This window comes from Pleurodeles waltl, chromosome 4_2, assembly GCF_031143425.1.
Source record: "Pleurodeles waltl isolate 20211129_DDA chromosome 4_2, aPleWal1.hap1.20221129, whole genome shotgun sequence".
In the NCBI taxonomy this organism is placed as follows: domain Eukaryota; kingdom Metazoa; phylum Chordata; class Amphibia; order Caudata; family Salamandridae; genus Pleurodeles; species Pleurodeles waltl.
In genome coordinates this window covers 553124371-553151561 of record NC_090443.1, presented here as the reverse complement: position 1 = coordinate 553151561, position 27191 = coordinate 553124371, and the positions used below count along the sequence as shown (strand labels likewise).

Here is a 27191-nt window from a genome sequence, read left to right as displayed (position 1 = left end):
CACTAATGTTTTTCCCTTTTTTCGCTACATATACCTTGGTGTACGTTTCTCTGTCCAAGCACTGTATACTGGACCAGAAAAATCCTACCATATCAATCTCTTTATCCCCAAATGCTGAAGGGTTCACATCAGTTTGATATAAAGAGATTTTTCCACCACACTTCTCGTTAAATGTTATATTGTCTAGGATAGTTATGGGTGATCCTGAATCTACCATATCCTGTAAAGGAATATCATTAACAATGACAGTACACAATGGAACCTTAATTGGTTTGCCTTTGTTTGCACCATCCCATCCTCTTCGCTAAATGTAACAAGTACGGAGGCTGCCCTTTCGTTCTTGTAAATTGATGGGTTACTAAGTTTCATTCACATCACCCATGGCCAGGAACGTCCTGTCCAACAGCAAACTGCTTACAGAATGGAACCTCCACCAGACGACATTCCTAATTCATGCAAAACATATTTTAAAAGAATACAACATATCAATTACAAAAGACTTGCACCACATCGCACAAATATTATCATGCATATATCACACAGGTACACATATTCTAAATCATATGTGTTGGCATCAGCAGAGCTAAGCCATGATCTCCGGAGAATAAACATTTCCCGTTTGAAAGGGGAACAAAGATTAAAGACTGAAAAAAGGCTTACCGGTCCCCAGTCAGAGGCTGTCCATTGCCAGTCACAGGGAGGTCCTGCACATTCCTTCTCACTGACGGGCCTCGTCGCCTCGTTACACAGGTGGGACTCTACCGAACAGCGCACCTCCCGTCTCATGACACCAGTTGAGCCACAAGGAGCTGAGCACTAACACACAGCAAGGGAAGATTAAAGTAATATAAGATGTGAAGATGGGTGAATTCTCAAAGATGGAAGGCATGGAGCAGGATGCAAAGAGGACATCTTAGTTTAATTGTATGAAAGTAGGTAAAACAAGACTTTTAGGACATTGGTTAAGACATCAAACTTCATGAAAATTACTACTATGAGCTGCAGATTTAAGTGAAAAAATAGCTTGGCAGAGTCAGGAATACCTTACTGAGTGGTTTGAGGTTGACTGGACAAAATGAAACATTCAGGGACATTATTTCATGCACAAACAAGTCATTTTGGTGAAACAGTCTGCCAATTAACACTTCCATTCCAACTATGGGTAAACAAGACTGGTAATGTGTCTGGTGCAAAGTCTGAGTGATAGTACTTATTTATGCCATACGTAGCTGCAATTAATTTTTTTCCATCAACTAATCTGGTGTCCACAAATATTTTGTCTGGTGACGCATACATAGGAAATGAGAAATGCAGGTTACTAGCAATAAGATAGAGTGTGATCCCGGAGAAAAGGCCACTGGCATTTTCCACTGCCGTCTGCATTGGAGCATCGACCTGTGAACCCAAAAGGCACTGTTCTTCTCATATGAAAGAGATGATAATCCAACTCTTCCTAATTTTATTGACATATTTGTCTAGGCATTGGGAGCTATTCAAGAGATAGCACAAGTATGCATCCCGAGTGACAATCATTTCTCAACAATCGAATGCTGGTCACGTATTTGTCATATATATTGAAATCTGAGGTCCTTTGATGACCAAGTACATGGAAAAATATGAATTTCATTTACATATACACTTTTTTTAAACATATCTTCAGCCTCTGAAATTCCAGACTTGAGCTAACTTTGACACAGCTGAATATCAACAACACTGGGGCATGAAAATGGGGCCCTTAGTAGCCAGGAGTTACATCTGGAAGATCTGTTTATTTGACTGATAAATTGCTAAATCTCACTGACTGTGGTATGGAAACGGAAGCCAATCACAGCTAACTCTCCCTTTACTGACACTGTGTTCATGCAGAACTATCTAGATCATTCTTGACCCATCTTTTATAGCTGGAAATTCAAACCCCATGTTGGGAAGCTCAGCAGTTTTGACCATTAATGCCATCTAGGATATCCACAAAAGGCTGAGGTGGATGCATGTTCATTTAAATATTTTGTGATTAGACTATAAGTACATACAAAATATTTACTTTGGGCACTGATTCCACACTATACTATCACCTGTTCAATATTTTGTGACTGATATTCAACTATTCAAGACCCACAAGTAATAGAACATGACTTGTCTTTTGAGAGATAACAAGCACATACGTGAAAGCAATATTCTAGATGAAGTCATCAGGAATCAGATCGTTTTTTGTTTTTTAAAATGGAACTGTATGTACATTCAGGGGTAGTTCAAGGAGGTGATTGTTGCTTTAGAATTGTTTGGAGAGGCCCTGTAATGAAAATGTCACTTACCCAGTGTACATCTGTTCGTGGCATCAGTCGCTGTAGATTCGCTTGTTTTGCATAGCTCGCCATCTGGTGTTGGGTCGGAGTGTTACAAGTTGTTTTTCTTCGAAGAAGTCTTTCGAGTCACGGGACCGAGTGACTCCTCCTTTTGTCTCCATTGCGCATGGGCGTCGACTCCATCTTCGATTGTTTTTCCCCGCAGAGGGTGAGGTAGGAGTTGAATTGTAGTAATAGTGCCCATGCAATGGAGTGACTAAGTATGTACCTATTTAAGGTTGAAATGATATATATACAAATAGTTGAAGGTAACTTCCGAACTGCTACAGGCTCCCGGGGAGGCGGGTGGGCACATGCGAATCTACAGCGACTGATGCCACGAACAGATGTACACTGGGTAAGTGACATTTTCAGTTCGATGGCATCTGTCGCTGTAGATACGCATGTTTTGCATAGACTAGTAAGCAGTTATCTCCCCAAAAGCGGTGGCTCAGCCTGTAGGAGTGGAAGTAGTCTGAAACAATGTTCTTAATACGGCTTGACCTACTGTGGCTTGTTGTGCGGATAACACGTCTACACAGTAGTGCTTGGTGAATGTGTGAGGCGTAGACCATGTGGCTGCCTTACATATTTCTTGCATTGGGATGTTTCCTAGAAAGGCCATGGTAGCACCTTTCTTTCTGGTTGAGTGTGCCCTTGGTGTAATGGGCAGCTGTCGTTTAGCTTTAAGGTAGCAGATTTGGATGCATTTAACTATCCATCTGGCTATACCTTGTTTTGATATTGGGTTTCCTGCATGAGGTTTTTGGAATGCAATAAATAGTTGTTTAGTCTTTCTGATGTTCTTTGTTCTGTCAATGTAATACATTAATGCTCTTTTGACATCTAATGTATGTAGTGCCCTCTCAGCTACGGAATCTGGCTGTGGAAAGAACACTGGAAGTTCCACTGTTTGATTTAGATGGAACGGTGAAATAACCTTTGGTAAAAATTTAGGATTAGTCCTTAGGACGACCTTATTCTTGTGTAGTTGTATAAAAGGTTCTTGTATTGTAAACGCCTGAATCTCGCTTACTCTTCTTAGGGAAGTAATGGCGATGAGAAATGCAACCTTCCAGGTTAGGAACTGTATTTCGCAGGAGTGCATGGGTTCAAAAGGTGGACCCATAAGTCTAGTTAGGACAACATTTAGGTTCCATGAAGGAACAGGTGGTGTTCTTGGTGGTATAATTCTCTTAAGGCCCTCCATGAATGCTTTAATGACTGGTATCCTATATAGGGAAGTTGAATAGGTAGTCTGTAGGTATGCAGATATTGCTGCAAGGTGTATTTTAATGGAAGAGAAAGCTAGGTTAGACTTTTGTAAGTGAAGCAAGTAACCTACTACATCCTTCGGAGATGCGTGTAGTGGTTGGATCTTATTAGTATGGCAGTAGCAGACAAACCTTTTCCATTTACTTGCATAGCAGTGCCTAGTGGATGGCCTTCTGGCTTGCTTTATGACTTCCATACACTCTTGGGTAAGTTGTAAGTGTCCGAATTCTAGGATTTCAGGAGCCAGATTGCTAGATTCAGCGATGCTGGATTTGGGTGTCTGATCTGTTGGTTGTGTTGTGTTAACAGATCCGGCCTGTTGGGCAATTTGATGTGGGGTACTACTGATAGGTCTAGCAGCGTTGTGTACCAGGGTTGCCTTGCCCAAGTTGGGGCTATTAATATGAGTTTGAGTTTGTTTTGACTGAGTTTGTTTACCAGATAAGGAAGGAGAGGGAGAGGAGGAAAAGCGTAGGCAAATATCCCTGACCAGTTCATCCATAGGGCATTGCCCTGTGACTGCCTGTGTGGGTATCTGGATGCGAAGTTTTGGCATTTTGCGTTCTCTTTTGTTGCAAACAAGTCTATTTGAGGTGTTCCCCAGAGCTTGAAGTAAGTGTTCAGAGTTTGGGGGTGAATTTCCCATTCGTGGACCTGTTGGTGATCTCGAGAGAGATTGTCTGCGAGTTGATTCTGAATCCCTGGGATAAACTGCGCTATTAGGCGAATTTGGTTGTGAATTGCCCAATGCCAATTTTTTTGTGCTAACAGGCTCAACTGCGTTGAGTGTGTCCCCCCTTGCTTGTTTAGATAATACATTGTTGTCATGTTGTCTGTTTTGACGAGAATGTATTTGTGAACTATTATTGGTTGGAAAGCCTTTAGTGCTTGAAAAACTGCTAGCAGTTCTAGGTGATTTATATGCAGTTTTGTTTGATGTACGTTCCATTGTCCTTGTATGCTGTGTTGATCGAGGTGTGCTCCCCACCCTGTCATGGAAGCATCTGTTGTTATTACGTATTGTGGCACTGGGTCTTGGAAAGGCCGCCCTTTGTTTAAATTTATATTGTTCCACCATAGAAGCGAGAGGTAAGTTTGGCGGTCTATTAACACCAGATCTAGAAGGTGACCCTGTGCTTGTGACCATTGTGATGCTAGGCACTGTTGTAATGGCCTCATGTGCAGTCTTGCGTTCGGGACAATGGCTATGCATGAAGACATCATGCCTAGGAGTTGTAATATCATCTTTGCTTGTATCTTTTGTGTTGGATACATGCGTTGTATGATGTTGTTGAAATTTTGAATTCTTTGTGGACTTGGAATGGCTATTCCTTTTGTTGTGTTTATTATGGCTCCTAGGTACTGTTGTACCTTGCACGGCAGGATGTTTGATTTTGCGAAGTTGACGGTGAACCCTAGTTTGTAGAGGGTTTGTATGATTTGATTTGTGTGGTGTGAGCACTTTGCTAACGAATGGGTCTTGATTAGCCAGTCGTCTAGATACGGGAATACATGTATTTGCTGCCTTCTGATGTGTGCAGCGACTACTGCTAGACATTTTGTAAAGACTCTTGGTGCTGTTGTTAAACCGAAAGGCAATACTTTGAATTGGTAATGTATTCCTTTGAATACAAACCTTAGGTATTTCCTGTGCGATGGATGTATTGGTATATGGAAATACGCGTCTTTGAGGTCTAAGGTTGTCATGTAGTCGTGTAGTTTCAGCAATGGTAACACTTCTTGTAGTGTGACCATGTGAAAGTGGTCTGATTTGATGTATGTGTTTACTATTCTGAGGTCTAGGATTGGTCTTAGCGTCTTGTCCTTCTTTGGTATTAAGAAGTACAGTGAATAAACTCCTGTGTTTATTTGTGTGCTTGGTACTAATTTGATTGCATTCTTTTGCAATAGTGCTTGAACTTCTGTCTCCAGGAGCTCGGAATGATGTTTTGATAAATTCTGTGCTCTTGGTGGTATGTTTGGAGGGAATTGTAGAAATTCTATGCAATAACCATGTTGGATAATTGCTAGAACCCAAGTGTCTGTAGTGATTTCCTGCCATGCTTTGTAATAATGACCTATTCTTCCCCCCACTGGTGTTGTGTGGAGGGGATGAGTGACATGTGAGTCACTGCTTAGTTGTAGGGGTTTTGGGGCTTTGAAATTTTCCCCTATTCCTAGGGAATTGCCCTCCTCTGTATTGGCCCCGAAATCCTCCCCTGTACTGTCCCTGGTAACTGGACGGTGTTGCCTGTGAGGTGCTGGCTTGTGTGGCCTGACCCCGAAACCCCCCTCTAAAGGGTGTTTTGCGGAAAGTGTTGTAGTTTCCTCTGCTCTGCGGGGAGTAGAGTGCGCCCATGGCTTTAGCAGTGTCTGTGTCCTTTTTAAGTTTTTCTATCGCCGTGTCCACTTCTGGACCGAACAGTTCTTTTTCATTGAATGGCATATTGAGAACTGCCTGCTGTATCTCTGGTTTAAACCCAGACGTTCGTAGCCATGCATGCCTTCTGATGGTCACAGATGTATTAATAGTTCTTGCAGCTGTGTCTGCTGCATCCATGGAGGAGCGTATTTGGTTGTTTGAAATGTTCTGACCTTCCTCAACCACTTGCTTTGCCCTCTTTTGTAGGTCCCTGGGTAGATGTTCAATGAGGTGTTGCATCTCATCCCAATGGGCTCTGTCATAGCGCGCAAGTAGTGCTTGAGAGTTAGCGATGCGCCACTGGTTTGCAGCCTGTGCTGCGACTCTCTTTCCGGCTGCATCGAACTTGCGGCTTTCCTTCTCTGGGGGTGGTGCATCCCCAGATGTGTGGGAGTTGGCCCTTTTCCTGGCTGCTCCCACAACGACGGAATCTGGTGGCAGCTGTGTAGTGATGAAAACCGGGTCTGTAGGAGGCGCCTTATACTTTTTTTCCACTCTTGGTGTGATTGCCCTACTTTTGACCGGCTCCTTAAAGATTTCTTTTGCGTGCCGGAGCATACCAGGGAGCATAGGCAGGCTTTGGTAGGAGCTGTGGGTGGAGGAGAGGGTGTTGAATAAAAAGTCATCCTCGACCTGTTCTGAGTGGAGGCTTACATTGTGAAATTGTGCTGCTCTAGCCACCACTTGAGAATACGCAGTGCTGTCCTCTGGTGGAGATGGCTTCGTAGGGTATGCCTCCGGACTGTTATCTGACACTGGGGCGTCGTATAAGTCCCATGCGTCCTGATCTTGGTCACCCTGGCTCATGGTGGTGTGAGCCGGGGAATGTGATGGAGTTTGTGCTGGTGAGACGTTAATTACAGGTGGAGGAGAGGGTGGCGGAGTAACCTTTTTCACCACCTTTGTTTGTGGTGTTTGTTCAGTTTGGAACTCCAATCTTCTCTTTCTTCTAATAGGGGGAAGGGTGCTTATTTTTCCTGTCCCCTCCTGTATGAAAATACGCTTTTGCGTATGGTCTACATCAGTTGATTGCAGCTCTTCCTCAAACCTATGCTTTCGCATTTGGGAGGTTAGCGATTGCTCTTCTGTATAAGAGCCTGAAACTGGGTCGGTTGCAGTTTGTTTTGGCACCGAAACCCTGTCTGCATCTTTTTTCGGCTCCGAGGTGACTTTTTTCTTTTTCGGGGCCGAAACCTCTCGGCGTCGATCTTCGTCGGTGCCGCTGTCTCGGCGTCGAGCCGTGTCTACACCGGTATCTCGGTGTCGATGCTTGTCTCCAGCACTCTCTCGGTCCCGAGAAGGCTGCGTGCCGGTGTCTCGACCGGAGTCGGACGGTCTCGGCACTGTTTGGGCCTTTTTCGGTGCCGACGGTCGGTCACCGAATTTATGGGTCGAGCCATGGCCTGATGGCAGTGGCGTCCCCTGGGCCTTGTCAATCTTCTTCTGAATGGTTTTCGACGTCTTACTCACGGTTCGTGGATCGTCGAATTCCTCCGAGTCCGATTCGTGGATCGAAAAGGTTCCTTCCTCTTCTTGTTCCTCGAACTCTCGGTGGGCTGTCGGCGCGGACGCCATTTGAAGTCTTCTGGCTCGACGGTCTTGGAGTGTTTTTCGGGACCGGAACGCACGACAGGCCTCGCAGGTGTCTTCACTGTGCTCAGGTGACAGGCACAGGTTACAGGCCAAGTGTTGGTCTGTATAGGGGTATTTGTTGTGGCATTTGGGACAGAAACGGAACGGGGTCCATTCCATCGGCGTTCTTCTGCACGCGGTCGGGCCGACCAGGCCCCGACGGGGGATCGAAAAACTACCCCGAAGGGCACCGGAGCTCTTCGATCTTCGATGCGGTGTTGAATCTAACTACGCCGATCCCGAACGCAACAATACCTACGAAAATCTTCCGAAATTAGCTATCTTTCCGTTCCGAAACTCGGAGCGACAGGAACACGTCCGAACCCGATGGCGGAAAAAAAACAATCGAAGATGGAGTCGACGCCCATGCGCAATGGAGACAAAAGGAGGAGTCACTCGGTCCCGTGACTCGAAAGACTTCTTCGAAGAAAAACAACTTGTAACACTCCGACCCAACACCAGATGGCGAGCTATGCAAAACATGCGTATCTACAGCGACAGATGCCATCGATCGTCAGTGTTCCCAACCATACTGACAGCAATGAAAGTTTCACCCTTAATACTTACAGGAATCTGCAATTGACAATATTCATGCACAGGAAGGGGTCCAAATAGCCTCTTTCAAAGAACCATTTTGAGATTAGTGTGACATTCAGGGAGTAAGTGAGTGAGACTACAAGATTGAGAAAGTGACAAAGAGAGACGTTGTAAAAGAGATAGGAAGAAATAAGTCTGCTGCCTAAAGCAAATTCAACCAAGGAGTAGCTCCACTGGCCACTGAATCCATAAATTCGGTGTAGCAAGCGCGAAAGATGTGCTAATGCCAAAGTCTGTACGTTGGCAGTAACTTTGGTCCTAGCTCTACTGTCCAAATGAAATTTGATTTGTGGAACATAAGAACTGTTACTCTTGTTTAAAGTGACAGTCTACATGGTGTGTGCCAATTCAAGCATATCTCTGCAGTGTTATACCTGAGCCAGTGAAATAGCTTTACTATCAAAGGCCTGGGCTTGCAGGTTTTGTGTCACCTCAGGGATAGCTCTAGTATCTGAGGCTTGAACTTGTAGTTTATGCATACCCTGTGAGATATCTGTGATGTATATTGATAAAGTATGTAAAATCAATGTTACCTCAGGTATATTACAGCTATCTAAAGAAAGCCCCCTTTAAAGATAGTTCTACAGTCTAAATCTATAGCATATGTATTCTGAGTCCGTTCAGCATGAGCCCTGAATTAGTGAGATAGCTCTGCTATCTGAGGCAAGAACATTTGATAGCTCTGCTAAGACCTGAGCATTTGGTAGCTCTGCTGAGACATGAGCATTTGATAGCTCTGCTGAAACCTGAGCATTTGATAGCTCTGCTATGTGAGAGCTAAACACTTAGGTTAGTCCTTCTGTCTACAGACCCAAAATGTACATTCCCCGTAGCCTCCAAGATTGCTATATTGTCTGTTGATAAAATGTATGAGCCTATCCATTTTTAGAAAAGGCTAATAAGAGCCAGTCGGCTGTGTCTCAGGGCACGTTAGGGATCTGGACCTATTAAGGTAAGGTAGGCCTATCTTATCAGGGTGGGATGAGGTGGCCAATGATGAAGCTAGCAAGTCAGATTACGTGAGTGAGCCCACCTCATCCAATTCTTGGAATCGCCCTGAGATTCCCTAAGCAAGTTCTAGTGGTAGATAGAACTTCTTGGAAATGAGTACTAAAGATAAAAGACATAAGGCCAGATGTATCATTTATCCAAACAGTGATTACCTAATTGCGATTATCTGCGAATCGCAATTACGTAATCACTATTTGAATGTATGAAACTACAAGAGTTTCATTTAGCAATTCCCAAATGGCTCGCAAATCGACCTACCTCATGAATATTCATGAGGAAGGTCACAATTTGTGACCCATTGTGAATGGCTATAATCACAGGGATAGTAGCCTGCTGGGCTCAGCAGACCACCATGTCTGTGATTGCTTTTAAATAAAGCAATATATATATATATATATTTTTAAATGCAGCCCGTTTTCCTTAAATTAAAACGGAATGCGTTTAAAAAAGAAAAATGAAAAGTGTTCTTTTTGTTTTTTAAGAGTAGGCAGTGGTCTGTGGGACAACTTCCTGCTCTTAAAAAATGTTTTTGCATGCATTCACAAAGGGGAAGGGCTCCCATGGGAGGCTCTTTCCGTTTATAAATGGGTTACCACCTACTTGAAGTAGGTGGTAAAATGAGAATGTTTTGCAACCGCATTTCGGTCACAAAACATTCCTACATACCGCTGCGATTTGTTATTAGGAAGGGATGCTCTTGACACGCACCTTCCTACTACCGAATAGGTATGTAGTCGCAATTCCAATTTGCGATTCGGTAACAAGTTACGAATTGCAAATTGGAATTCATACAAACCTAAATGCATTTTTGAGATTGCAAACGGCCCAATCGAGCCGCTTGCGATCGCAAAAATGCATCATACATCTGGCCCATAGTGCCATATTATTTTATCGCCGCATCATGGTCTGTTTGTGAGAGTTTATCTGAGGTAGACGCGGGATTTGCTCCCCAAGTGTTACAGAGATAGAGAGGCACAATTCATAACGCACTGAACCCCGACACCCAGCCAACACCCCACAGTAAAGAGATATTGTGGATCCTCAACAGAACTCCATATTGACAATTACCTCACCAACATACTACTAGCAGCAGAATGGTTTAGTGCATTATGAGTTTTGTTGTGGTATTTGGTTTGTCATGAATTGTGTGTATGCTACGTGTGAATTTATGGTTGCCCTAACTAATAGAGCTTAGGTCCACGCAAGTAGAAGGGAGGTGAAAGGAAAGTACTGCAAGACGCTCTGAAAAACTCCGGCTGGGAGCCCACAGTAAGAGCAGAAGACATTTATCAACAAATGAATAGAGCAACAGATGGACGCATGGCCAAGTTTCAAAGAGCATAATCGATTGAGAGTACTAAAGCTGCCAAACGTAGGAGCCAGCAATTTAACAAATTCACATTGGTGATGTTCTTTCTGGTGGAAACTCTATCTAGACAGATTCCTCTCCTTTAGGTAATCCCCATGTGCCAGACTGGATCTGGAAAATTTTAAACAACAATGCTCTTGCACGCCAGAAGGTGGCACCGTGCAGCTTCTTGTTGACTATGTTACACTCCGGAAGTGTCAATGAAACCACATATAAGTGCCACCCTGGTGCATCAATGTCAATTTCGTTCTTAACTCTGTCTGCGTCCTTGAATGCGGAACCCAACAATAATCAGAGGTATCAGTATGCAGATCTCTGATTTAGGACTGTTTTAGATGGCAAAAAGAGAGCATTCCACAGAACAGGTAGAAGGGAGGGTGGAGAGAAATCTCTAGTCAGATACAGTATCTACCAAAAAGAGCATTTTGAAAGGTAAGCAACTTGTTCTTTTGATGGATACTTTTAACTGCAGATTCCTCACATTTAGAAAAGCAGTACCTCCCAAAGAGGATCAGTGGGTGTCAAGCTGGTACTGCTTCATGAATGTGCATACTGATGCCAATGTCGAAGCCAGAAGTCAAGGACAGGCTCTCTGCATCCCTGCACACTGTATCATACTTAGATCTAGTGGATTGGACACTCAACACTGACTGGATCCTCAACACCTCCGGAGGCAGCTTCTTGGCCAGCGTGTACCAGATCTTGATGCAAAGGACTATCCACCTTGATAAAGTCCTTTTTCTGCACCATCTTGCCTTTGTTTGTCCCAGGGAGCCTTCCAAAGAGAAGGCCCCCCACCCTTTGTTCTTGGATATGATTAATGTAAAAACTTAAGGGGACTTTTAGGGTCCAGCTGATGGGAGTTTCTCCTATTGCTTTAAAGGGAAGATGGGGAGAAGAACGTTGGGAAAGTGATGGATTTCCAGGCAAAAATTCTGACTTGGTCTTCAGCACCAATTTGTCTGGGGAAAAAGGAAGTGTAAGGCAGTTAGACAGAGAGGCCCGTATTTATACTTTTTTTAGCGCCGCATTTGCGCCGCTTTTTGACGGCTAACGGCGCAAAGCTACAAAATACAATGGTATTTTGCAAGTTTGCGCCGTTTTTGCGTCAAAAAACGACGCAAATGCGGCGCTAAAAAAAGTATAAATACGGGCCAGAGAGTTTAGAGTTCACTCATGTGATGAGCAAATGTTGCCCCTAACAGAAGCACATTGTTTAGAGTTAGGAGACATGGTGGACAGCTGTGCATGGGTTCAGAAAGCGTACACATGAGAGGACCAAATTAAGATTTCACTGTGGAATCACTGAGGGCTTGGGAGAAAACAAATGACTCAAACTGTTCAGAAACTGCATTACAACAAGTGATTTGAACAGGGACAGCTGGTCTGGAAACGTTAAATGGCCAATAGAGCTTACAAATAACCTTCAAGAATGCCCACTGCAAATACCAAGACATCCAACGGTTTGGCCTGTAGTGGTCAGTACTGCTGGTGCTACACTAAACTAAAAACTTGTCCCAGCACCCTACATAGACAAACTTTGTAGAGGGAAACCTGGAAGCCAGGATGACATCTACATCTTTGGGAGGAGGATCAAAGACAATCAACTGCGGCTGCTCAGTCTCTACACATGGAGGTGCAGATCATGAAGATTCGGATGCAGGTCCCTGCCCTGCTTCTCCCTAAGTAGTAGCTTGATCGTAGGACATATGCTAATGTCAAGAAGTTCCAGGTATCACACTCTCCTTGCCCAATATGGAGTCACTAGGAAGACTAGGGCCCAATTGCTTCTGATCTTCTTCAGAACTCCAGATTGGAGAGACATTGGTGGAAATGCGTACAGGAGTTCCGTGCTTCACTCTAGCCGGAAAGCATCTCTGAGAGACAGCTTTCTTGGAAACTCCAGCATGCAAACATTATTACGTTGTTCATTCTCAGTGGTGGTGAAAGGATCTAGCTAGGGTGTTCCCTATTGCTGGAAGATGCCATGTATCACCTTGAGGTGTAACTGCTATTTGCCATTGGCTGAGTTTGTCGCCTTAGCATTTAAAGATCCCGCTAGATGTTTCATGACCAGGGAAATGCCCTGGCACTCAGTCAGCTGCAGAAGTGAAGGTCTTCTTGCCACAGGACCCTACTCTGCAATGCTTGTTGCAGTACCACAAGTAGGTGGTGCTGTCTATGAGAACCTGAACCAGACTCCCTTTGCTAGGAAGGCTTTCAGCACCAGGCGACCTTGTCCGCAGCTCCAACATTTTGGTGCGGAGATGGGTTTACACTTGAGACCAGAGTCCTCTGATCTCCACCGCTCCCAGATGACCTCCCCATCCCAGCTGTTATGCTTTTGACTCCACTGTCAGCTCTGAGTGCACCTTTCAAACTGCAGTTGGGCCACCATTGCAGGTCTTTTGCTGTCCCCTCCAAAGCCTGGACGGAATCTAATAGATCCCCATGGTGCTCGGCACACTGAGACTTCATGTTCCACTGCAGAGCTCGTATATGCAACCTGGCATAGTTGATGAGTAGGATGCAGAATGCCAAGAGGCCCAGAAGTCTCAGAGCCTCTCTCACTGAGACCCACGACCAAGGCTGAAACCTCTGGATTATAGCCCAAATGTTCTTGATTCATTGCGTTGGAAGCAAGGTCTGAAACTACACCAAATTCAGGAATTCTCCAATGAATGTTGTGTTGCTATGTTCACGGTAAGTGGCCACGGTACGCCCAGATGTGGGTCCCTTGCTGGCTGTGCCACTGGATTCAAGCTAGCCTGGCTGATGAGGGGTGATACCCTGAAACCAGTCCCAGGATGCTTGTTTTCAGTCCCGGGAGCACCGGCCCTGGCAGTTCGGGCTGGACTGTTCCCATGGGAGGCAAGGTCAAGACTGATTTGCATATGACTAGGTCCAAACTGGGGTGGCATGGTGAGCAAAATAAAAATTAATTTAACCCAGGTCTGTGACTGGGGGTGAGTGTTTAAAAAGTTTCAACACTCCGCCCATCATTTTGTTGTGTTCCAATGAAAGGTGGCCTATGCGAAGGTGCGGGTGTACAGGTGCGAGTCACCATCCAATTGCATGGGTCCAGGGCAGGCAGAACCTGGGCTAATGTGAGCATCTTGAATTTTTCACTCTGCAAGAAGGCACTTGGGCTGAGATCTAAAATAGGATGAAGGCCTCTGTCCTTTGGTATGAGGAAATAACAAGAGGAACAACCAATTCCTATTTTCGGGGCAAGAACCCTCTCTATGACTCATTTGACCAAAACAGCCTGTATTTCTTGGAGCAAGATGGAAAGATGCTTCTACGAAAAATGCTCAGTTGCAGGTGGGAGGTGGGGCAGGTCCAAAAGGAATGGCAAGATATTGGTGGTCATTAAACACATGGCGGGTTGGCCCGCCATGCTGGCGTTGGCGGGTGAAACCGCCAGCCAACATGGCGGGCCAAACCGCCACATAATGAACATGCAGCCTGGCGGTGGGTGGAAACATCATCCGACAGGGCAGCCGTGCTACCCCTCGGATAATGTTTCCAAATCCTCCAGCCTTTCCCTGGCGGGTTTCTCCGCCAGGGAAAGGCTGGCAGAGGGGGTGCCCCTGCACTGCCTATGCAGTGCAGGGGCCCCGGTGCAGTGCCCCGTCACGCAGGTTACTGCCCGATTTTCAGGCAGTGATCTGCACGACAGGTGCAGCTGCACCCGCCGCACAGAGGCATTGGCGGCGGGTCCATGTGGAGCCGCCGTCAATGACCCGGCCAGGCCTTCCTGTGGGCGGAAACAAAGTTTCCGCCTGCCGGCTCACAGGAAGGTTCATTATTTGGCTGGCGGGGATACGGGGTCACTGGCTGTCAGTGTGTTGACCGCCAGCATGAACACAACGGTTTTTACCGCAGTATTCATAATGACCACCATAGTCTTGTTGGACTATCTGCAGGACACACCTGTTGGGGGTAGCCCTGTGCCACTTGGGGAGAAAATGTCTGATCTTGTCTCGTTTGCTGCTAAAGGCAAACTAAAGCAGTTTGAAGATGCACACTACAGAAGCACAGGACAAGGAAACTTGCTGCCCTTTATGGCCTGAACGTTGTTGGCTTGATCCTCAACTGTGACCCTAAAAGGACTGGGGTGCTTGTTGCTGGGTGGTGGACCTTGGTGTGGCCAGTACACAAATCTTTTGGAGGAGACTTGAAAGGGGCCAAACCCGTGAGAATAAGTCTTGCAGGGAAAGGCCTAGAGAATGTGCTGTAACCTAGCTTCCTTTAAAGCATTTCAATGCTAAATTAGCCTTCTCGCTAAACAAGCAAGACATATCCAATAGCACGCCCATCAAGGAGGCTTGCACGTCTCCAAAGAAGCCTGTAAGTTGCATCTAGGCATGCTGATGAAGCACCACACTAGGGTCAGCTGCTCTGCCCATGCAGTCAGTAGTGCCCATCCCAGAGTGAATAGTATACTTTGTGGCATCCTGACCATCCTGGATGGTGTGAGACAAACTTGTCCGAAATTCTTCGGGCCTGCTGCCAAGATCTCACCTCCATGTCCCATAAAGCATAAATATACTGTCCCAAATATCAGCTGGCATTGACTAATCAGAGACCAAGGCTGGCTGAGGAAATAATCTGCTTCCCAAAGGTCTCAAGGCATTTTGACTCTCTGTCAGGGAGAGTTGTTGGAAACAATTGGGTTTAACCCTAGTGTTGGAAGCTAGAACCACCAAACTTTCAGGTGTAGGGTGCGACGTCAAAATATCATTATCACCAGTCGTCAGCCTGTGGTGTCGGGCAACATGTCAGTTACCGGAGGGAAGGAACAAGGCTTAGACTAGGTGCCCATAATGGTGTCAGTCAGGGCATCATTGATGTTAATTTTAAACCTCAATATAATTGTAGTCTGTATTTTTGTGGTAGATTTTTTCTAACTTCCAGATATTTTTGAAGGCCGATGCTTGGAATCAACATTTTTGTTGTTTTAATGATAAATGTAGGATTTACAATATTTTAGTAGTCAACCTTTTGGTAGGTCAATGTTTTTGTAGTCGATATTCATGACTACAATCCATGCGGAAGGTAGAGGGTGTAAGTAAGTGTCCTGTACTTTGCATGATAAACCTTGAGTGACTTGCTGGAAAAACATGTATATGTAATTCTATATTCCTGTAAGCTCCTACACCCACAAAAGCAGTGAGCCAATATGATTTGGACCAAATTCCTAGATGGAATGTGTGCAATCTTCATGACAGGGGAGTTAGATTGGATACCACAATCTCTCAGTAAATCCATGGCAATGCCTAGAAGTAAAACTCAATTAGAAGAAAATGGTGAAAACATGAATATATGGTCATAAACCAGATACTCTATAAAGACAATAAAGGCATCCAGTGTGTTGCACTGTTTGCCATGCCAGATGGTAGGACACTTATCAAAGCTGGTACAGGTCATTTTTAATTCCTTTACTGTCTCTCCTTTGCTACATTCACTGATTCTCTCCTGCTACTAGTAGTGAGGAAGAATATGTTACTCAACGGTAACACTGGTTCTGCAGTGTGGTTATCATTTGTGGTTTTTTTTAGATTTACATGCCCAAATCTCCTAGGAGTGATCTAAAACTGTTGCACTTTTTTAACCTATTGGTGTCATTGAGAGAATCAATATTGTGTCTGTCGGAAGCTGGCCCTTTATGTGGTAGGTCAATACCGTGTAGAGGGTCCAGGGGTTCCCCAGTGAGTGGACAGGGCTTGCTGTGCAACCTCAAAGTGCTCTATTTGGCGGTAGTGTGGGCAAGCAGCCTTAGGCTTAACACAGAGGAGAGCAAGGCATCCACAAATACACACAAAAGCCAATAAATGAGACACACGACTCAAAAAGGAGATCCATACCAATTTATAAAAATAGCAAGTATCTTCATATATGTTTAAGCATCAAAGAAAAATCATTCAGGTAAGTATGTTTTTAAAAAAGGAATTCTTTTCACTTTAAGTGGATACTGCAGTTTCAGAGTTCTGTAATTTTATCGTACGGGAAGGAAAACAAGTTCTGCAAACAGGTAGAGTACAGCGACTTACAAGACCAATCTCCAAGAGTTAAAGTGAGGAGTGGGCAAAGTCCAAGGCAGCACCAGCAGTACATTAGCAGTGGTGAGGGGCGGCCAGGCGCAGGGTGCAAAACAGCATAGGGTGCCCAAACCATTTCGATGGAGATCAGTCACTGCGAAAAGAGGCTGCGGGCTCTGACCAGGAAGCCAGTCAGGCTGAATTAATAGTGGGGCTCAGGCTTCATGGTGCTTGGGCACAGGTAGGCACATTTGGTCCTCCTCTCCACAGCTCAGGGGTGACGGGTGCAGAGGTGTCTTTAGGTTTTGGGTTTTCATTACCAGAGTGGTCGTGGTAGAGGGAGGCTGCATGCAGAGGCTGCAGGCTCTGGGAGTCAAGGATGTGGTGAAACCACAACGGACTCAGACTCTGGAGGACTGGGGAACCTTGTTGGCACTGGTGGTCCACTTTAACTTGGGTCAGAGACAGCGGGTGCAGTGGAGACTTCACGTTTCAGTGGTTCCAGAGGCTTCTTTGGAGTATGCTGGAGAACAGGTCCACTGTTCACGGGGGTCTTTAGTCCTCCCAGGTTTTTGGAATCACAGCTGCATCAAAAGTCAACTTTAGTGCAGATTTTGACGAGGGATGCAGAAAGGCCGGTGGGGTTGGTACTAGGTCAGCTGCTTCTTTTCTTCTCTTCTGCTTTCACAAGGGTCCTTGGTCTTATTAGGTCATCAGGATCAGCTTTTCTGGTGCCAGGGACTCCCCTTAATACTGGATTTAGGGGCATTAGGGGTGTGTAGTGTTGTAGCCAAACTACGCCCCGTAGATGACCAATTCCCGTGGGATGTGGGCATAACCCTGTCCCATAGTTCCTAGGTATGCCAACTCAAAGGTGGCTACTTCTGCACGGCTTAGCCCTCCTTAGGAGTGGTACTAGCCTGAGGGGGGCACACCTATCTGACTAGCTAATTTTACCACTTGTCCAGGTGTCAAGGGGCTCTGGACAAAGGGAGTCAGCTTCCTCTCCTGTGAGGGGGGAGTCCAGATGTGCATTTCAAACATGGCAGCCCTTTGAGGCTTACCGCCTTAGGAAGGTTAATCAGTAGGTTATCCTGTGGGAGGGAGTGTTACACTCTCTTTCTGGACAGGCTTTTGTTTTGGGCCTCCTAAGAGCAGAAGGCTCTCACCCAAGGGGGCCAGAAGCGTGTCTCCAGTGGCAGGCTGGTGGAAACCAGTCAACAAACATACCAGATGCTAGTCGGTTTTCAGGGGGCACCTCTAAACATCTTTTCGCAGCGACTGATCTCCATCTCCTCTGCAGCAGGCTAGTCAGCCTCTTCACCTCCTCCTGGAATCCCCGATGACACCTGCGGCCTCTTCATGCAGTCCCCCCTCTACCACAATCACTTCGATAAGGAAAACCCAAAACCTAAAGACACAGTCTTAGAACACAGAGAGTCAGATTCCTGCCTTACCTGTCAGAACCTGCAGAGATCAGCTGCGGAGTTCCACAGGGCTCCTCCCTGAGCCCCACAGTCTTCAACGTCTACATGGCCCCGCTCGCATCCATTGTCAGGGACCATGGACTGAACATCGTCTACTACACCAATGATACCCAGATGATCATCTCACTGACCAAATACCCCACTACTGCCAGGAAGAATTTCCACAAAGGGATGGATGCTGTCGTCGCCTGGATGAAGAACAGCTGCCTCAAGCTCAACTCCAACAAGACGAAGATCCTCATCCTGGGACCATCCACATCAGCCTGGGACGACTCCTGGTGGCCATCACCCCTCGGCAACCGCCCCAAACCTCAACAAACCAGGCACACAACCTCAGTTTCATCCTGGACTCATCGCTCGCCATGACCCGCCAAGACAACTTGGTCGCATCTTCTTGCTTCCACACACTCCGACTTCTCCGGAAGATCTACAAATGGATTCCAAAGGACTGTGGCAAAACCATAACCCATGCCCTGGTTACCAGCAGACTTGACTATGGCAACCCCTCTATGCCGGTTCCACCCAGAAGGACCTGAAGAAATTACAGCACCTCCAAAATTCCTCTGCCAGACTCATCCAGGACATTCCCCGCCACAAACATATCTCCAATCACCTAAGAAACCTCCACTGGCTTCCTATCGAGAAAAGAATTAACTTCAAGCTCCTCGTCCACGCAGGCCCTCCACGACCTAGGACCCACCTATCTCAACCACCACATCACCTTCTACTCCTCCACCAGAACCCTCCGCTTAACAAGCACTAGCCACCATACCCCGCATGCAGAAGACCTCGGCTGGTGGAAGATCCTTCACCTACCTTGCAGCAAAGAGCTGGAACACCCTGCCCCTGCACCTCAGGCAGTCACCATTGCTACCTCAATTCAGGAAGGGACCTTAAAACCTGCCTCTTCAACTGAAGCTCAGAGGAAAAAAAACCTTAGAGCCTTGAGACCCTTACGAGTAAGTAACAGCTCTTTATAAACCCTGATTTGATTTGATTTAATGTGTCCTCTGGGTGCATGTATTGATAAATCCCTAACTGGAATCAGTGTGGGCTTATCAATACGAGATGTTTGATACCAAACATCCCTACCTGCAGTGAAGCCATCATGTAGCTGGGGAACTCATATTGACCAGTGTCCAGTTCATGCATTTAGAATGGCTTCCTTGGCCACTTACTATGTCTAAGAATTGACAAAGACATAGCAGTGACATTACTGCACCAGAGGATATGCCCTCACATGTAATATAATGCACCCTCCCTTAGAGCTGTAAGGCCTGCTGTAGGGGTGACTTACATATATTGCAAGCAGTGTTAGGGGACATGGCACACAGGGTGTGGCATGTTGTGTTTTTACTTTTGTTTGCACCAAGACAAGCAGCCTTCAATGGCTGCCTGTCTTTGCTTGTTGAGGGGGTCCCATGGGGTAGAACAATTTGTGCTGCAGCCCTTAGGGGCCCTCTTTAGTACTTTGGGCCCTAGGTACCAGGGGTACCATTTATAGGGACTTACAGAGGGTGTTAAAGGTTTTCCCAATTGTACAGTTTTGGGGGAAAGAACACTGGCACTGGGGACCTGGTTAGCAGGGTCCCAGTGCACTTCAGTCAAAGTTGCATCAAATACCAGGCAAAAAGTGGGAGCTGGAGGGGTATTGCAACAAAGTACAAAGTGGCTGCTGCCCTCCCAACCACAAGTAACCTCTAGTATCACATCAACCTACATGTGTATGCTCTAAGCCAGCCCTCCATAAACTAGTTCAACTACCAACAGACCTCTATAGTTTCATGGCTGCCAGACTTTAAAAAATAAACTATTCTTTATTTAGGGCCTTTTCCAGTGTAATGCTCTTCTCCTCAGTCAGGGAGACCTAATACATGTCAGCCGTAATATCAATGGAGAACTCTTCCTGAGTAAGTGACTGTCCCCTTGGAACTCAGACATGCATTCAACCTCCTCTTATAAAGACAATTATTCTCTGTCTTTGTATATGTGCAAGTTGTTGATTTTCTGGTTCTGAGGTTGTTAATATTAGTTATTAATTTACTTTTTTACAGTCACAAAATGTGTTCTAAGTTGTAGTGGCAACAAGGCACTGTCCAATTTAGATGGATTCATGGTTAGTCGGCCTGGTCCAGCCACTTTGGTAAAGAAGGTATCCCTTTAGTGAGTTCTCAAGCTCAGCTGTGGAACAGATTGAGGTCAACATCCAACCTTCTTCACAGTGAGTAGGCCTCTGAAAGACAAATATCTCACTCTCACTACCATCAAATGTACATCACAACAAACCCAGGCTAGGTAGTTAACAGGAGTTCCCATTTTAATAAGATAAGAATTAGCACCAATGAGTCAGAATGCACAATCTGTCCAGTGGTAGCGGAAGTGAACTGTAAAAGCAGAATTCATAGTTTATAATAATGCGTTTGTCCTAAAATGTTTTTCTCTTTTAGCTTGATGGCAGTATTAAACTTGATGATTACTTTTCCTTATAAAGTCTATGAGTTTTTATGTTCATTGTAATACTATAGTTCATTGCAAAAACCTGCACTTCCTTGGCAAACTTCACTTTACTGCTGTAGTTGGAAACACATGCACTGTTTAGTTCCCTGAAAGGATTTGTTTTAGCTTTACTTAACCTAAAACTGGGGAACACTCACCAACTTATAAACACACCTACACTTTGATGAGGTACAACTACCAGCCCATTTCCAATTCTCCAGTGACTACCATATTCATCTTTCAAATATAAGGTGGGGATTATTAGAAATATTCTGTTGACCCTGCTTTTCATTTAGGTCCAACATTCAGAATAACCAAATCTCCTATTGGGTTACTTGGGGGGAAGGCATAATGGGGATGGACATGTTAAAACAGGCAACACCCATACTTCATAAAAATCTGGGTTCAAATAGAAAAGTGTAACCAATGTGGATTATACATTTACCCTCAATGATGGCTGGTGTGGTATCCACTCTAGACCTAAAACCTAGACCTTTGTTTCCTTGGAAGTATGAAATACCAAAGCTGACAAACTTGATTCCATTCTCCATGACTGCTCCTGATTCTTGTTAAGATAGCAGATCCACTGGTCGGCGCCCGGGAGCGAACTCGGAGGCTTCACATCTCTAGCTTGGAAGCCCGAGCCCTCGGTCTGGAAGCTAATCAATACACACAGCCCACTGAGGAACTGAATTGCCAACTCATGCTCATACGGGAGGAGATACACGACCTCTCCCTGGAGGCAGCAAGACACTTATGGAGCACCTCCACCACCAGGGTATATGGATGGGGAGACAAAAATGGGAAGCTGCTTTATTGGTTGGTATCACATCATCACTCATCTAGAATTATCCCCGAAATTAGCAACATGGGGGGAGGTCATCACCAAGCTACAAGAAGTAGCAGACAATTTTGCCTCTTATTACAGCGTTTAATACAAAGCTTCCTCAACGATTACCCCAGAACACGCCTGACAATTCATGAACGATGTCCCTCTTCGGAGTTGTCACAAACAGACATAGGCATCGTTCATGAACCTATAATAATGCAATCATGTCACAGGGGGCAGGGAAAAGTCCTGGACCCGATGGGTTTCCGCTGGAATACTACAAAATGTTTAAGGAAGGGTTAACACCACAACTTCAGGCCCTCTATGATGAAGTGGCCCAGGTTGGCTCCTTTCCGGATGGACTGAACACGGCCACCATAGTGGTGCTCCCTAAGACACAGCCACCGACCAGGTCTTACCGGACTACAGACCAATTTCACTTATTAATAACAAAATAAAAATCTATGCCAAAATTCTTGCGACCCAGGTCCTGCCACTTCTGATTCACCACGACCAATGCAGCTTTATGACCAACCGGGGTACGCGTCCTTGTATACATCATCTCCATGTAGCGCTGGCTCGACGTCACCACATTCTCTCTGATCTAGCACTCCTTTTTATTGATTTCGATTAGGTTTTTGGAGGGGTGGACTGGGAATACTTGAGTTCAGTGCTAATCCGGGCGGGCATGGGGCCAAGATTTTGCCGGATGGTCCAAGCTCTATACATCAATTCAGTAGCTGGGTTGAGGTGAACAACACCCTATCCTTTGCCTTCTCCATTTGTCAAGGGATGTGTCAGGGCTGCCTTTATCCCCACTTCTATTTGCTCTGGCAATCGAGCCCTTAGCTCGCCTGGTTAGGATGGATACAATATGCCGTGTGTGGAGCTGGGATCACACTTATGAGGATCGCATGGCGTTGTATGCAGATGACCTCCTATCATATATGGTCAACCCTAATGAAACTGGCCTGCAAAGCCTTCATCTGTTGAGTTGTTTTGAGGAAGCATCAGGCTTGCGAATTAATCAGGCTAAGTCGGTGCTCGCGCCACTGGCCCCATCATGTGAATGCTATGTTTGGCAAGATCAGGTCCATATCCGTTGACTGAGCTTTAAATACCTGGGTGTCCGGGTGACTCTCCTCGCTGAACTGACGTGGGCCCTGAACATGACCCCACTGGCATCTCGGGCAAGGGAAGACTTGGCGATGTGGCAATCCCTGCCATCAAACGTTTTGGGTCATGTGGCCTTATATAAAATGATGATCTTGCCGCGGTTCCTATATGTTCTTCAGAACTTTCCGCTTCCAATCCCTTGCTCGTGGTTCCGGGACCTAGACCGAGTGGCAGCCTCCTTTCTTTGGCGCAGAACGAGACACCGTATGGTGCTACAGTACTGTCATAGGAGTTCTTACGAAGGTGGGATGGGCATGGCCAACCTACAACTGTACTATCTGGCAACACAACTGCTGGTCATTCACGACTGGTTTAATGGGGGCTGGGCGGACCCGGCTTATCAGCTCGAACTGACGGCTCAGAATTTTCCTCGGATACTAGCTCTTCTTTACGGATCCCCTCTCCCTCGCGACCTAGAACCAGTGACCAGGGTGGTCATCCTCGCCTGGCAGGCAGCTTTGCAGCATACGAGTTGGGAGAATGTAGTTACCCAGTAGATCCCCCTATGACATGGTACTTGGCTGAGGGAACTGGCAGCTGAGCATGGGTTTGGGAGGTGGGATTTGCTGGGCCTATCTCTGCTGGGGGATGTGCGGAGGGGGGAACCATGAGAACCTTTCAGGACCTACAGGCTACCCATCAATTTGCCCACACACAGTTTTATAAATACCTCCAACTCCGAGATACCCTTCACATACACTTACTGCGCATCGACATGATTCCAGAACATAGCCCCCAAGAAGCCAAGGTGATGATGGGGGCTCTGGGAAAAGGGGTGTTTCCCAGCTCTACAGAATGCTAATCAACAATATTCCGGGTGACTTGGATCATCGTTGGGCCCGCTGGGAGGGTTGGCTAGGTCCTGTGGAAGAGGTAGACTGTCAAGATGCACTGATGGCGCCCAGGTTGATAACTATATCGTCCAGATTGAGATTTAATCAATTATACTTCCGGTATGGGACATATCTCTCTCTGGCGCAACTTCATCGGGCTGGGCTCCGATCTTCCCTCCAACTGCCCTACGTGCATTGGGGGACCTGCAGAATTTTTTCACATGGTTTGGTGATGCCCCCAAATTGTATTCTATTGGCAAGGGCTTTTTCGAGAACTGCATGCTGTGGTGGGATGGGGGAAGAAGCTGTCTCGGGCACCTGGGTGTGATGGAAGGAGTGAGGGGTTCGAGGGCAGAGATAACTTTTGTGGGTACTGCACTGATGGTAGCAAAATGAGACATTGCAGTTCATTGGAACTCCCCCACTGCACCGTCCCTTCTGAAGTGGAGGCACTGGGTTGACTGGTGCCCTAGCCAAGAAAGGTCAGTTTATGAGGTGAGAGGATGTCCGCGCAAACATCTAAAGGTGTTTGGGAAATGGCTGGGTCTCATACCATAAACTTCCAGGGATACAAGGGACTTGGGGTTGGCGGGTATGGATTGATTCTGTATTCTGTTTCGTTGGCTTGTTTCTCAAGGTGTACGATTATTCCTACCCTGTTGTGTCTTTCCCTGCATCTTCAAAAATCAATGAAATTGTTTATATAAAAAATAAAGATTATAGATCCTCCAAGGACCAAGTATCCACACCTATGACATGAGTAATTTGCCAATCAACCTACCTCGGACCACTCAGAGAGCTCCCACTGTGGCCCACACGCCTTGTTCTTACACACTTTCCTTTCCATGGGCCTCACTAAGTCTTGCTCTTCACACACTTGATTGTAGACAGAGCTGTCAAAACCAGGCGCCATCATCTTCCAGCAGCGGACACTGCGGACCTGCACACCTTCACCACAGGTACGCGAGCACTCACTCCAACGGCTCGTCTCCCATCTCCAAAGAGAAGATGCACAATAGCAAAATCATGCATGTTTGACAAATGTCACTTTAACATCTCAAATATAAATTGCAGGTATACAGTGAACTAGGGGAATGCATACATGTATGAAAACTATCACTCTTAGCACTTTTGCTATCATCTCTGGGGAAAACATGCAAGTCACACAAGTCATATATGTGTGAGAAAACACACCATCTTCTTATCCGTCGCCTCCAGAAAGAAGAGAGAAGGGAATGAAATCAAGCATCTGCCTCAATGATCCCTCTATAATCTAAGCTATTACCTTCAAAGAGAAGCATTAAGGCCTATAAAAAGCGTATCTGGGAATGCACATTCTACAAGTGACACAAAACATTCATATCTGAGAACCAACACACCTTCTTCTCACTGGTCGGCACTCACACAAACTGTCCACTTTGTTTCTTTGCACACCGAACACTAACAAAAAGTGCCTTTGTGAGAAGACAGTCTATCAACATGTTGCCAAATCTGTAGACAAACAATACATCTTTGAGACTCTACCGGAACACTCGGGATTGTAGACCATATGAACTGCAGGCAAAGCACTCTCTGGAAACCACATCACTACAACATTATCAGAGGAAACAGACAGGTCATTTAAGTACTGCAAGTGAAGGGGCTGACTACAGGGAATCGTTTCCACACCCCTTGGCCAAAGGAATGGATTCACTGGTGTGGTAAACATAATATAACTCCTTGTAATTCACATCCAAAGGATCCTCTGCTTCCCTTGCTCATACCTTCTTCACTCCTTTCCTTCCTCACTTTCACTTTCTCTCTTTCTTTCTCATTTACACACTTTAGTCCCTCCTCTCATACTGTTCCTATTGCTTGATTTTTCATTCCAATCCTACTTCTACAATACTACCGCCATATCACCAGATTCAGTTGTCTAAATAGACTTGTCACACCTTCCCCTCATTCTGACAAATATGTCTCCTGTACTCCCTTCTTCTTTCACTTCTTTCTTCTTTTATTCTATTATCTTTCCTCCATTCACCCTCTCTCTCACTACTTCAGGTCCTGCCACCTTTTTGCCTCCCTCCGTCCTCCAGACACACATCAGTTAGCTCTACCTCCTCCCGCCATTGTGCTCCCACTGTCCCTAATTCATTCCGTCACGTTGTTCTGTCATCCACTTCTTACTTTTCTGTCTTCCTCACTCCCACGTCCTTAATCAAGTGATAGCAATAATATTTTCGTTTATATAAGGCTTGCTATCATAATTACTTAAGTGTAATTATTGCCCAACTAACTGATATTCATTTAACAAGTATGAGAATAAGAGTAGCTGAGATAACCCTACAGGGATTTCACCAGCATCTTCATGCAACACTCAAAAGCAAGCGATAAACCCACTCAACCAATCAGCCATCTTGTCAGCCTGCAAATGTCCATACTCTCATTGTTCCGACACTCTTTCTTCATTAATCATCCTTTACTTCTCCAACTGCTTTACTAAATTTATTCCTACTTCATTAACTATTTAACTACCTCCAGCAATAGCGCCTACTCTACGTCCCAGTCTTTCTTTATATGTTACTACTTCATTAAGCCTCTCTCTTCTCACAATTTCCCCACCATTGACCAGCAGCTTCCACCCTTCCTGTTCCATCTGTGTGCAGTCTTTCCTCCACATCCATTGCTACAGGCTCCCCAGTAACACGTGGATAAAAGTCTCCTTTCTGCCTCCCATTTCCTCTCCCAGCACCTACATTGAGGAAATCACACTGTGTGATCTACTGAATCTGATGGCTTTGCCCTAATCACCTCTGCACACCCTCCTGGGCTAGAACTTGTGCTCCTAGTGACTTAAACTCCCACTCCAACTCCCTGCAATCTCATCTAGATTGACACTCCCATTCCTTGCACACTCACCTAATCTGATACTGGAATAGCTAATACTCCCACCAAAGCTTGCAATTACTTACCTAGTTTGTAACATGTCTGTTGTCAATCTGTTGTCACCGGGGCTGACACCAGTCCTGTGCCCACTCACTAACACATATACTTCTACTATTCAAAGTTGACACTCCTAACTCATGCTCACTCACCAAGGCTGACACTGCTATTCCGCATACCTGAATGAACTGACACCTCCACTTCTCACACTTAATGGGGCTGACACTTCCATCTCTTACTCACACCTGGGCTGAAATTCCTGCCCTTACACACTCATGTGTTCTGACATGTAAACCCCTAACGCAAAGCCATAAGATGACATTCCCTATTCACGCACAATGACCTTGATGGAAACCCTGCCCCGTTACAGATCAACTTGATCACATACTCCTGCTCCTTCCACACTCACCTGGGCTGACATTCTCTCCCTGAACAGAATTCATGAGTGGGTTCCGGACGGGTGACAGAATCACAGTGTGCCTCATCCACTTCCACGCCATCATAGCGCACACACATTGCATAGGAAGAGCTGATTCCTGCCATGGAAACAAAACAAAGAGCCATCAGGACATGGTATGCAGATGATTTTGTGAGGAGTAAAACACACACAAACCACTCTAGAATATGATCCAGCACAAGACGAGGATACATGTGTAGGGGAGTGACATGGAGACCGTTCTTATTTAAATCTCCTTTATTTAGCATCCACCCACAACAACCAGCTCCAACCTCCTTCAATGTCGTCTCACCTTC

At 45.7% G+C, this 27191-nt stretch overlaps 1 protein-coding gene across 6 annotated transcripts in view; it reads right to left on the bottom strand.

Moving 5' to 3' along the window:
• Positions 1-27191, bottom strand: part of LOC138293086 (ADAMTS-like protein 2) — a 282169-nt gene that overhangs the window by 65794 nt on the left and 189184 nt on the right. For all 6 annotated transcript variants that reach the window (XM_069232092.1, XM_069232088.1, XM_069232089.1 and 3 more), the window contains 3 exons: positions 26848-26974; positions 24295-24508; positions 661-816 (listed from right to left, as the gene is read on the bottom strand). In XM_069232092.1, coding sequence (XP_069088193.1) covers positions 661-816; positions 24295-24508; positions 26848-26974 — 497 coding nt within the window. The remainder of the gene's footprint in view (positions 1-660; positions 817-24294; positions 24509-26847; positions 26975-27191) is intronic.